Genomic DNA, 13,919 nt, shown 5'->3' with positions numbered 1-13,919 from the left:
GTAGAACAATAAAAAACCCTACAAAGACAGGGTATGGAAAACATTATTCTCAGAGAGTAAAAGAGAGTGAAAGAGCTTGCAAGCGGATAAGATCTGGGAACATCATTAGCACCTGGCTAGGGCTAGAAACATTTGGAGTAAGTTAGTGTAATGAAAAAAACTCTGCATAGATTTAGAGTTGGAAAACATTCTTCACGGACAATAACAATGAAAGAACCTCAGGATAAGAGCTGGAAAGATTGTTATCCGTTAGTTAGAGCTGGGGGAAAAAAATTTCGAAAAAAGCTGCATTCACAGTATAAGACGCACCTGAATTTTCAGCTCTTTTAGGAAGGAAAAAGGCGCGTCTTATACTCCAAAAATATGGTAAAGGTTAGCATTTGGAATTGTAATCTCTAACTTAAAGATGCTGTCCCCAGGAAGGTATGACAGGTATTGTTTGTTCTGTGTTTTGGGTGTTATTCAAGTAGTCCCACTAGGTGTTTTTTTTTTTTAGTAATGATGATATTGGGGTTCTTTGTTTATTTATTTATTTCTTTATTGGATTTGTATGCCGCCCCTCTCCGGAGACTCGGGGCGGCTAACAACAGTGGTAAAAACAACATGCAACAATCCAATACTAAAACAGCTAAAAACCCTTATTATAAAACCAATCATACATACAAACATACCATGTATAAATTGTAGCAGCCTAGGGGGAAAGAATATCTCAGTTCCCCCATGCCTGACGGCAGAGGTGGGTTTTAAGGAGCTTATGAAAGGCAAGGAGGGTGGGGGCTATTCTAATCTCTGGGGGGAGTTGGTTCCAGAGGGCCGGGGCCACCACAGAAAAGGCTCTTCCCCTGGGTCCTGCCAAACGACATTGTTTAGTTGACGGGACCCAGAGAAGGCCCACTCTGTGGGACCTAACTGGTCGCTGGGATTCGTGCGGCAGAAGGCGGTCCCGGAGATAATCTGTTCCGGTGCCATGAAGGGCTTTATAGGTCATAACCAACACTTTGAATTGTGACCGGAAACTGATCGGCAACCAATGCAGACTGCGGAGTGTTGGTGTAACATGGGCATATTTAGGGAAGCCCATGATTGCTCTCGCAGCTGCATTCTGCACGATCTGAAGTTTATTACTGCCTAGTCCTTATTTTATTCTATATAATTCATGTGACAATTTAATGTACTTTCAGTTGTTGAAAATTATAATTGCGATTGCTGTATAAATTACTTGATTTTTTAAAAAAAAGAAATAGTATATAAATATTTTAAGTGAAGTAATAAATATGTATGTCCTCAAACTATTTGCCTGCTTAACTGATGGGTTTCTTGCTTGCTATCAGATCAAATATTTGTTGTTTATGTTTTCTTTTTTTAAAGCTAGCTGGTTTCCCTCCCCCCTTTTGTTTTGGCTTTTTTTTTTTGTTAAGTGTATTTGCTTTGACAGAGTTTCTATTGTTTCTGAAGTTATTTTTGTAAGTTTGTAAGTTATTTCACTTTTCATTGGTGATCATCAAACTTTTAAATAGTGCTTTGCTGGATTAGTTCCCAAATTATCACCCACTTAGGCCCTTATGTAACTTTCTGACTCTTGTAAAATTTCCAAAGAGTTTTTCTTATTGATCAATCCTACCAAAAATTCAAAACAACTCCACATGTCTTAGATGAGACATTTCGGAGTACTGTTAATTAATTCCCTGAGCTATGAATTTAAATATGTTGACATGCCAGACTTTCTGTGATAATTTTTGTACTTATATAACAACTTGATTTTGATAATGATAATGATAATAATGCATCCCCCCTCCCCAAGTGTAATAGCTTTGGAATATTTTAATAACTGAGCAATGAATGAATGAATACAAAACAGTTTCAAAAATTATATGGAAAATAAAGTTCTATAGAAATTTTAAACATTATTTTTAAGATCCCCTTGGTAACTTTAGTCTGAGATGACAGAAATGGGGAATTTTGGAAGAAACTGGGGGAAGCCCATAAAGAGATAAGTGGCATGGGAGAGTCTCTATGTTGGGCTTGGAAGGGAAACAAGAGTTACTGTAATGCTTTTGTTCCCATGAGAGGTTCATTGCTATTCTTTGCTGACTAAATCATTAGACTATTTTTGGTGATTGCTTCACATACTGGGGATGGTGGCAGTTGGTTGTTCAACTCATCTTTCCACTGAGACTCCTCCTGGTTCATTTTATGAACTAATTAAAAAGAAGTGGTACAAAGATAAAATATTGGATGAAAGGTGGAACCACTTGGGGTTGTTTTCTCATCATTCCTATCATCCTTTTCCTCCCACTTAGGACTGTATGTGTTGTGTCCAGAGGACAGTTAGGTTTTGTACCCGCCCCACATCCCTTGGGCGGGAAAATATTGTATTCTGATTGGTTGGCTCAGCCTGGCAGCCCGGGATATATATAGCTGCCAGGCACGGCCATGTTTGTCTTGTTCCATTCTGTTAACCGTTATATCCTGTGAATAAAGAATCGTTCTTACTCAAGTCTGCAATCCTTCATTCCGCTAAGGATCTAACAGTATGACTTTAACTTGTTGCTTGTATCCTAAGATTTTATTAATATTGATTGTTTCTTCATTGCTTATTTGACCCCTATGACAATCATTAAGTGTTGTACCACATGATTCTTGACAAATGTATCTTTTTCTTTTATGTACGCTGAGAGCATATGCACCAAGACAAATTCCTTGTGTGTCCAATCACACTTGGCCAATAAAATTCTATTCTATTCTATTCTATTCTATTCTATTTTTCATAATGAGAATTATCTAGTCCAGGGGTAGGCAAAGTTGACTCCTCTATGACATGTGGGCTTCAACTCCCAGTATTCCTGTGCTAGCATGACTGGCTCAGGCATTCTGGGAATTGAAGTCCACAAGTCATAGAAGAGCCAATTTTGCCTACCCCTGGTCTGGTCAATCGTCACTCAATTTCTTGAATCTAAAGGCATATTCTCACATTGCCCTATACAACATGAACCAAAGTGCAGCAATGGTGTGACATGTCTTCTTTCAATCAAGGCAACTTAAATCCATCTTCAATTTTAAAGGAATGTCGCCCCTCTTTTCCTGAAATCACTTTACTATGGACATGCTTTAAAATAACGTGATTGGTGATGTGATCAGGGATTGAGTTCTGGAGAGTTCTTGCTGTTCAATTTAGGCTGCTACACACATCCTCCCCCCCCCCAATTTCTTGGCACTGTTTTCCAAAGTCATTCTATTTTTGTCGGAAGTAGCATCTGGTTCTTTCAATCATCCATCTGTCCCTCCCCCCCTTCCTCTCTCTCTCTCTTTCTCTTCCTCCCTCCCCTCTCCCCCCTCTTTTAGAACCCATTTCCATCCTGGAAGCATGGAGAAACCTGAGCAGCACCGGTAGCAATGAAAAGGGGATCTGTCTAGTAAACCAGGACAAAAAAAGTGTGTCTGTGCAAGTGATTGTCCTTTTTCTGTTGCTTCAAGGTACATCATGTTTATAAGCTTTTTATATTAAATGTAGCTATTAAGATATATCATTTACATATGTGAATAGCATGGAAAGCTGTTAAAGGTAGGAGAATCTGGGAATATAGCTTTCCCCCCAAGTTGTTCCATAGATACACATGGAAGACCATGTGTATCCATGGAACAACTGAGTTGGCATGTAGTTTTCTTCCTAAGAATATATTGTATGTAATAAGCCATCACATTGTTTTAAAATTTTAGCTGTGTTTCTGGTTCTGGTTGAAAATATGAGTTTAGCATTTTTTAGAAGAATTGTAAAGACATTTAAAAATACGTTTTAAAAAGCTTTTATGAATTACATTAGCTTTTAATAAAGTTTTACTGGTACTAATTATTACATTTAATAAAACTGATTATGTGCATAATTTAATCACTACTTCATACAGATCAGTTTTTATTCTTTGATTAATATTTTTTTTCTCTTTTTTCATTTTCTTTTAACTTCCTCATCATGGTCCATAAAGGTAATCTGAGTTACATACTAACAATTATGTGACAATTATATTAAATTACAATGGGTAATATTTATAAAATATTAGAATGAAAGAGGCCTTTTTAATTACTGTTTCCTTCAGAATTGTACAGGCTTAAATTACAGAATTATTTTCATATTGAAAACAAAAACAAATGTCCCATTATCTTTGTTTCCTCAACAAAATTAAAGTAATGAGAACATTGTTTAATTATATTGGTATTTTAGAGATATTATGATTGAAAACCATTTAGATTGCAACAGTCCAGTTTCAGACCCAGCTACAGAATGGAAACTGCTTTGTCCTCTGGTGGGCCGGGGATAGGGGGTCATTCCTCTATCCTGGTGCTTCTTGACCTCTCAGCAGCTTTCGATACCATTGACTGTGGCATCCCTCTGTGCCAACTGGAGGGGTTGTGAGTGGGAGGCACTGTTCTACAGTGGTTCTCCTCCTACCTCTTCTGTCGGTTGCAGTCGGTGTTGAAAAGGAGTCAGAGGTCAGCTCCTAGGTCCCTCCTTTGTTGGGTTCCTCAGGGATCGGTCCCCCCTGCTGTTTAGTATCTACATGAAACCGCTGACTGAGATCATCCGAGGGCATGGGATGAGTTACCATCAGTATGCTGATGATATACACCTATACATCTCTACCCCGTGTCCACTCAATGAAGCAGTGGAAGTACAGTGATCCCTCATTTTTCGCGGGGATGCGTTCCAAGACCACCCGTGAAAAACGAATTTCCGTGAAGTAGAGGAAATATATTTTTTTATGTATTTAATGAGTATTTGGACTTTAAAAACCCACCCTTTGCATTAAACAATAATTCTATAATGTTTCTCAGCTGGAACTACATGTGATATCCTACCAGTTTCTTTAATAGATTACAGTAGTATTGTAGAAGAATTTTATGAATTTTTAATGGATTTAAATTTTTTAATGGATTTAAGCTCCCTTTGAAAACCCATAAAATAGCAAATCTGTGAAAGATGAATCTGTGAAAGGTTCCATCTTTTTGTAATTTTTCTATTCTTATAAGTTTGTGCCTTTCAGTGGATATCAAAAGAACTGGAAAAATATCTTTGATTCTTTCTCCCTATAATGCATAGATAATTTCCTATCATGTTCTATCTCAGTCATCTATGTTTTTAGATTGCAAAGATCAAATACTTTTAAATTTCCTTCCAGGAAATGTCTGAAGGTCTTGATCTTTTTAGCTACAGAGCTTTTCTAGCCCTACTGTTTTTGTTTTGTCCTGAAAAGATGAATAAAGAGCTGAATTCTCACTGCCAGTCTCCTGTCCCTTCAGTATCTGATCTCAACACTTTCTTTTTAATGGATGAATATCCACAATATTATACTATGGTCAGTAATGGGTTTCAATTATCTTCACTACTACTTAGCTATTGGGAGCATGCACATGTATGCGGCACTTCTGCACATGCTCAAAGACGTCCAGGCAGGTGGGCAGAGATTCCCACCACTGTTGCTACCAGTTCACTCGATCCAGGGCGAACCAGTAGTAACCCACCATGGTAGGTTGCTTAGTATCCTATCATGAGATAAATTAAACAGATAATTACTGACATTTTGTCAGTTCTTTGACTGAAATGGTGGGAATTCCAAATTCTACTGTATCTATCCATATAAAGGCTTTACAAAAAGTTTTATTTTTAATTTGTTTTTTTCCTGCTTGTTACAAAATCTTATGCTTCCACATGCCTGTTAACAAGTTATTTGAGGATGTTCTGCCAGTGTGTCTCAACCGCCTGTAATTATAGGGTAATTAGTCCAGGAAGACACATGCCACATGATAAAAGGAAAACCCAAAAGTTTTTATAAACAGAAAAACAGAAGCAGCTCCCTTTTTAAATGTCAAAGGGATTTTCTGGTACACACAAGGCACAGGTTAAATGCAGTCCAATTGCTCACCCAATAACTGGGAAATTGAGTGCAATTCTAAAATCCAGAGAGTCCACACACACAATCCTGAACAGCAAAAAACACGATCTTCATGAAACAATGAATCAGATAAACTGCCATGAGGCTAAAACACCAGGCTGCACTTTTATCTGTAGCACTAATTACAGCAGCCCCACCCAACCACAGGTGGCCTCATTTTCTCTTGTAATAATCCTTCAGTTGTTGTCTCCTATGCATCACTCTACGCATGTGTGGATGTGTCATTAATTCTTGTTCAGAATCCAGGGATGATACAGATGACTGATCTCCTCCTGGGCTGTCTGCCAAACTCCCCTCTTCCCTGTCACTCACACTTCCTTGGTCAGAGGAGACTTCGTCGGAAGATTCTACTGTGAGCAAAACAGGCCTGCGGCATGTGGATGTCTCCCCAACATCCACCTCCACATTCCTTGGGACAGGAACTGGGCCAGAGCTAACCACAACAGAGGAGGATGGGTTTAAAGTAGGTGAGGTGGCTCTATATCACCCAAGTAGGTAGGACTGGGATTTACAAGAATTTTTGTGTGCTTTCTTGATTTTTTTAAAAAAAAAACATTAATGGATCTACTTTATCTACTTTTCAGTTTTTCTTCCTCTTCTCATTGTGGTAGAGCACTCTGTCTTCAGATTTCAGCATTCATAGTGAAAGGGACAAGTATCTCAAAAACATAAGAGTCTCAACCACAGTTTGCCTATCCCAATTTCATACCATCAAAGCCTCCAAAATATTAATGAGGTAAGATTTCTTTCAAGAACATTGCAAATTATCCTTCTGCTAAAATTGGCAGCCTTTAGTGTTCATATTTTTTCTCACTGTTCTCAGAATGCCCCCTCATGTGACCAATAATTTCAGTAGCACAATTACCATATTCCCTAATTTGTGGAAGTTAGAAATTCAGCTGAAAGGCAGAGTATGCCTTCAAACACTTTTTGCAAAATAAAAAAAAAGTACTGTTCTTTTCATACAGGACAAAAACAGACAATCCTGATCCTGACAATACATGATGAAATATTATACCCTGTGCATTTCATCTCCACTGCATTAATCAATCAATCAATCAATCAATCAATCAATCAATCAATCCATTCCATTTATCTTTTTTCTTTAGGTAAAAATAAATAATTATAGAGGAATGGGTAGGAGAAGGAGAAGCAAAGCCTGGGTCAGAGTTAAGAGAGGAATGCAATTGTTATGTATGTTCTCATAGATAGACCAAGTCCATCCCCACTTGAACTCCATTAAATCTTATCCAGTACCAGTTTAGTGCTGGCTAGATTCCTGTGAATAAGTATGAGCAATAAATCAGTTTAAATGGATCTTGAAGAATGACAGAACAATGATCATTTTTTTATTTTTTAAAATATTTTTATATTTATATTTATAAATATAAAAAAATATATATAAATATAATATTTTTATATAAATATTAAAAAAGAACGTTGATCATTTGAGAAAATCTTTTTTACCAAATAATTTTATTTTAGGTAATAATATACATTTAATATAGCAAACCAACCAATAAAAAACAAACACATCATAATTACACTGGCTCTTTTTCAAACCTCTTGTACTATGACTGATTTTTTAAGGCATTGTGTTTCTCACATACAAATCCAATAAGTAAGTAAGTAAGTAAGTAAGTAAATAAGTAAGTAAGTAAGTAAGTAAGTAAGTAAGTAAGTAAGTAAGTAAGTAAGTAAGTAAGGAATGAATGAATGAATGAATGAATGAATGAATGAATGAAATATATTGTTTAAGAAACTTGACAAATCCCCAAATCCCCTCCTTATACTGTAAATGGAAGATGAAATAATTTCCTTACCTGGTGCCTGCTGTCAGTTTATGCCTAGTCCTGTTCATTAGGCGGTTCACAGGAAAAGTTAAATTAAGATCAGAACTTTTTAATTCTGGAAGTGATTCCTATGTCTGTTTCTTAAATGTTCATTGCTAAGTGGTAATGAATTACTGCTGTGAAATAAAGCTGAGGCTATTTCTAGAAATATATTGCATTTCTAATTGGTAACAAACAAGGTAGATCAAGAGATGCTCTTCTATGTTTACAGATGTACACTGGCTTACCTGAATTATTATGCAGAAGATCAAAGAGACAAAACCAGAAAAATCCCTTTAAGATAAACAAGTTTGGCTTGGTCTTTGGCATATGCATCATTTCTTCAGTTTACCTGAACGGAAGCAACAAAAGAGCAAGAAGTTACAAAAGTCTCAGAAGGTAAACGTGTTTTAATTCATCCTTTCTTAATCTGATTATTTTGGGATACCTGTATTTATAGCCTGCATTTCCTACAAATTTGGTCATGATGGTTAGATGCAATTTAATATATGCAGAGAGCACAAGAATTCGCAAGGCTAATTTTACATAGAAATAACAAACAAGTGTTAAATCAAGTTTCAAGAATCTGATCTAGATTTATCTACAGTAATCCACAAATTCATCACTATATGGTGGTTTAAAAGATGAAAAAGACATGTTAAAACATACAAAGGTTTTGGGGTATGTGTTTGTATGCTCAGTGCAGTCATCTCTCTCCCCCTCTCCTTCTCCCTCCCTCTTTCTCCTCTCTCTCTCGCACACACACACACACACACACACAATCTGTTCTAAAACAAATACTTTGTTTGGTCTGAAAACAGACAGAAAATTAATGGAATGATACCTGTAATATGAATAACTTAAGCAAATATACAGTAGCGAGGAGAAAACCAGGTAACAATGAATTTAGAGGCAATGGAAAAATTAGGATAGAATATAGAAATTCAGATTTAAATAGGAACTGGGGTAAAATTAAATTGGGTTAATGTAGTGCTGTGAATTTCCAGATTCTATAAACACTGAATGAAACAGGTAACAGGTAAACATTTTAATTTCCATATCTGCTAGGAAAAGTTATTAAGAGGTAAGAAGGCAGATATCCATAATATTGGGATGGTAAAGATTCTAAAATAAAAATCCTATGTAGAAAATATAAAAGTAATAAGATTAAGATTGACATGGTAGATCAATTGTTATCAAATGTAAAATAAAAGGATGTATCAGGAAGTAAAAGAAAACTAAATATTTGTTGTTTCCAGTGAAAATTAATTATTACAGAAGATTGATTAAAATGCTTAGGAATAAAGAAACAGTTATGGCTGGATCTCAAAAATGAGTTCCAACCCCCTTTTTGATACAATTTCTGCAGATCAGGCAGTCACCAGGTGAGTAGCGGTAACTGATGACCTAGATAACAGCAGTCATTTTAGCAGTAAGAACCTTTGTTAACATAGGAATATGGGTAAATTGCTAATGGTTACAGCAACATTCTATCTTTCCTATTTTTAAACAAAGGTTTTTCCACATTGCTGAAATGAAGTGCTATCCCACCCATCCTTGAATTAACAGAAATCTACTTGATTCAGAATTTGCACATTGTTTGTTTGTTTATTTATTTATTTATTTATTTAATTGATTTATTACTTAGATTTGTATGCCGCCGCTCACCGAAGACTCGGGGCGGCTCACAACACGTGGAACAAATCATAAATAATCTGACAAATTTAAAATATTTAAAGATTTAAAAAAGACCCCATATACTAACAGACATACACAAAAGCATACCATATATAAATTAAACATGCCCAGGGGGAGATGTTTCAGTTCCCCCATGCCTGACGGCAAAGGTGGGTTTTAAGGAGTTTACGGAAGGCAGGAAGAGTAGGGGCAGTTCTAATCTCCGGGGGGAGTTGGTTCCAGAGGGCCGGTGCCGCCACAGAGAAGGCTCTTCCCCTGGGGCCCGCCAACCGACATTGTTTAGTTGACGGGACCCGGAGAAGGCCCACTCTGTGGGACCTAATCGGTCGCTGGGATTCGTGCGGCAGGAGGCGGTCTCGGAGATATTCTGGTCCAATGCCATGAAGGGCTTTAAAGGTCATAACCAACACTTTGAATTGTGACCGGAAACTGATCGGCAGCCAATGCAGACTGCGGAGTGATGGTGAAACATGGGCATACCTAGGTAAGCCCATGACTGTTATTCAGAAACACTTCTATTTTCATTGAACTAATGTTCATTCAGGATAATCCATTATAAAATGTAAAAAATCTGACCCAGTTTGAGGCTTTCCTTAGATGGAATCAGAGAACAATAAACAATTTAAGCCTGTTTCACTTGTAGGTGCTAGAAAAGTAAACATCAACAGCATAGTGACAGTGTAGAGTATTTTGCCAGTGCATATTTGTGCTAAGATTCAATACATTGATGGATGCATGCATGCATGCATGCATGCATGCATTCATTCATTCATTCATTCATTCATTCATTCATTCAATTAATTTCATGGTCACTTGACTCCCAACTGATTCAAGTGGAAGGCTTCAAGTGGTTCATAATTTGCATACTTGTGGCTGTTTATTAAATTGGTTGTTTTTCATCTTCCAGCTGCATAATCTATGTAATAACAAATGGTTCTTATTCCCAAGTAAAAAACTTCATTATTCTCAAGTTATTTCAATGCTATGCAACTATAGTAACTATGTATTTAGACGGGACCCTTGAAAACCCATTAAATCCAGGGCTAAGAGTGGTTGGAGGAAAATAAATGCTAGTTCCATTTCTTTTCGTAATTTAAAATGTTCCTAGTAAGGCTAGGAATTGAAAAGGGGAAGGAAAATTCTAAATTTTGATGAATAGATTAAATGGACCTTAAATAAATAATCAGTTTTGAACTATCTTTTCAGAGTAGAGTAAAAGAAAGCAAGAATAAGGAAGCAAGAAAATCCTTTATAGTCAACTTACAGTGAGCAGAATCTGTGATTAGTCGCTTGCACTAGAAATCAACGCTCTTCTTTCAGCTGTCTGATTTACAAAGTCCCAAGTCACCAATTCTTTAAACAATGATCATAGCAAAAGGTTAAAAAAACCCTAAATGTACCACCCACACAACTTCTCTTTTTCGATGTCTGAAATATTGTAGCTTTCATCAACACTTTCCATTTCATGAGTGACAGGCTGATAAATCTAGCAACTGTACTAATCAGCAGTATGATCCTTAAGGAAGTTTTTTGAGTTATAAATACAAATTAGTAAATGGAGGCTTGACGTATTTGTAGCCTTCTTAAACTTTTACATCGTGCTTTTAGTATCTCATGCTACATAGACCACTTCCTAAATTGTACTGTTTTACATTCATTTTTCAGTTTTATGTCATTAAGTCATATGAACATGAACTTCCTTGTTAATTTTCCAGAAAGGGATTCCATGCATTTTATGAACACCTGAAGAGTTAAAACTGCTGGATATTTATCTAGTGGGGACTATGTATAGTACTGTGTGTAAACACTGTTTTATGTAGAATGAAAAGAAAATTATGTAGTGTAAGAAAACCAGTGATATACTTAATACAGTGGAACCCCGACATAAGAGCTGCTCTACTTAAGAGCAACTCGAGATAAGAGCTGGGAGGGGAGAGATATTTTTGTTCTACTTACAAGCCCAAATTCGAGATACAAGCGCCAAGGAGCTGTCTCCTGAAGCCAAATGCTAACTTCCGCGTTCGGCTTCAGGAGACAGCTGCGAAGCGGCGCGCGTGTTTTAAAAGGTTGCAGCCGGCCTGGGGGGCTCGGGGGGGTGCTTGCAGCTTTCTTTCTTGCTCTTTTTCTTTCTCTCTTTTACCTTCCCTTCCTCTATTTCTTCTTTTCTTTCTCCTTCCCACCTTCTTCCCTCCCTCCCTCCCTTCACTCATTCCTCTCTTACTCTCCCCTTTCATAAGTTTCCTTGCTTCCTTCCTCTGTTCCTGTCCCTTCCCCCTTTCTTTCTTTCTTTCTTTCTTTCTTGCTCTTTTTCTTGCTCTCTTTTACCTTCCCTTCCTCTATTTCTTCTTTTCTTTCTCCTTCCCACCTTCTTCCCTCCCTCCCTCCCTTCACTCATTCCTTTCTTACTCTCCCCTTTCATAAGTTTCCTTGCTTCCTTCCTCTGTTCCTGTCCCTTCCCTCTTTCCTTCCTTCCTTCCCACCCTCCGTCCATTCATTCACCCATTCCTCTCTTGATCGCTTAAAGCCGGTCCCTGGTGCAAAAAGGGTTGGGGACCTCTGTCCTACAGAATTGGGTGGCAGAGAAGTTGAACATATGTAAATTTAAAAGTTTAAGAAAGTTTACAAGTTAAGTGAAAGAAACTTCATTATTCATTTATATGTACATGTACATTTCTTCATTAAAAACATGTCTTTCTGCATAATTTAGACTAACTTTGTGAGCTTTTTGAGGGCTGGAACCAATTAAAATTATTTACATTAATTCCTATGGGGAAAAGTCGTTCGAGATAAGAGCTGCTCGACTTAAGAGCCCAGGTCCGGAACGAATTAAACTCGTATCTCGAGGTACCTCGAGGTATATGGTAATATTAGATTTCAGTTTTAATTATATAATGGGGAAGGGAAAACCACATTTTAGATCAGATGTCTCCAACCCATTTTTTCAAATATGTTGCAATTATGAAGAACTGGCCATGCTGATGGGATAATCTGAGAGTTATAATTTAAGACTATCTGGAAATTGTTAGATTGGGACAAAGATTCCTACTACATTCTGGAGTCTTTCCTAAGTATTCTACTAAGAAGGTTCCAAAATCTAAAATTATTAACACCATTGAACCTGCCCCTTTAATATTTATTTACTTACTTACTTACTTACTCACTCACTCACTCACTCACTCACTCACTCACTTACTTACTTACTTACTTACTTACTTACTTACTGGACTTTTATACCATCCCTCTCTGAGGACTACAAGTGGCTTACAACATATAATAAACAATATACAGTATCTTAAATAAAATTAATTAATTTAAAGTCTAAAAAACCCCCAAAACCATAAAAAACAGTCATTCTATTCACTCAGCATTCTCTCAACACATTTATTGGCCAGGGGGCATAATCTAATAGCCCCAAGCCTGGGGGCATAGGTGAGTCTTAAGACTCTTACGGAAGGCGAGGAAGGTGGGGGCAGTATGAATCTCCAGGGGGAGCTGATTCTAGAGGGCCGGGTCCCCTACAGAGAAGGCTCTCCTCCTAGGTCCCGCCAAATGATATTGTCTAGTTGACGGAACTTAGAGAAGGCCGAATTTGTGGGACTTGATCGGTTGCTGAGATTCATGTGGCAGAAGGCGGTCCCACATGTATTCTGGCCCGATGCCATGTAGGGCTTTATAGGTTATAATAATAATAGTAATAATAATAATAATAATAATTGTTATTATTTATTAGATTTGTATGCCGCCCCTCTCCGCAGACTCGGGGTGGCTTATAACAATAAGAAACAGCATACAATAAACAAATCTAATATTTAAAAGAAGAAAAATATCTAAAAGCCCATTATATAAAACCATACATATAAAACCATACATATACATATAAAAACACAAGCATACCATACATAAAACTATATAAGCCTAGGGGGGAAATGTCTCAATTCCCCCATGCCTGGCGGCTGAAGACGGTCTCAGAGGTATTCTGGTCCGATGCCATGTAGGGCTTTATAGGTCATTACCAACACTTTGAATTGTGACTGGAAACTGATCAGCAGCCAGTGCAGGCCACAGAGTGTTGGAGAAACATGGGCGAACCTAGGTAAGCCCACAATAGCTCTTGTGGCCTCATTCTGCACAATCTGAAGTTTCTGAACACTTTTCAGAGGTAGCCCCATGTAGAGAGCATTGCAGTAGTCGAACCTCGAGGTGATGAGAGCATGAGCGACTGTGAGCAATGACTCCCTGTCCAAATAGGGCCGCAACTGGTGCACCAGGCGAACCTGTGCGAACGCCCTCCTCGCCACAGCCGAAATATGATGTTCCAATGTCAGCTGTGGATCAAGGAGGACGCTCAGGTTGCGGACCCTCTCCGAGGGGGGCAATAATTCCCCCCCAGGGAGGAATAATCAGCACTTTGAATTGAGTCTGGAAACCAATTGGAAGCCAATGC

The 13,919-nt window shown here is 37.6% G+C and overlaps 1 protein-coding gene across 4 annotated transcripts in view; it reads right to left on the bottom strand.

Annotated features, from left to right (window-relative positions):
* LOC139166533 (programmed cell death 1 ligand 1-like) overlaps window positions 1–13,919 on the bottom strand; it is a 75,555-nt gene that overhangs the window by 37,285 nt on the left and 24,351 nt on the right. For 3 of the 4 annotated variants that reach the window (XM_070750220.1, XM_070750222.1, XM_070750224.1), the window contains one exon: window positions 8,026–8,129. In XM_070750220.1, the coding sequence (XP_070606321.1) occupies window positions 8,026–8,116 (91 nt within the window). In that variant the 5' untranslated portion in view covers window positions 8,117–8,129. Of the gene's footprint in view, window positions 1–8,025; window positions 8,130–10,739; window positions 10,822–13,919 lie in introns of those variants that run through there. The other variant, XM_070750223.1, reaches the window with a different exon arrangement.

This window comes from Erythrolamprus reginae, chromosome 4 (assembly GCF_031021105.1).
Source record: "Erythrolamprus reginae isolate rEryReg1 chromosome 4, rEryReg1.hap1, whole genome shotgun sequence".
Taxonomy (NCBI): domain Eukaryota; kingdom Metazoa; phylum Chordata; class Lepidosauria; order Squamata; family Dipsadidae; genus Erythrolamprus; species Erythrolamprus reginae.
Note: the sequence above shows the minus strand (reverse complement) of the source record. Positions and strands in the feature narration are given on the sequence as shown.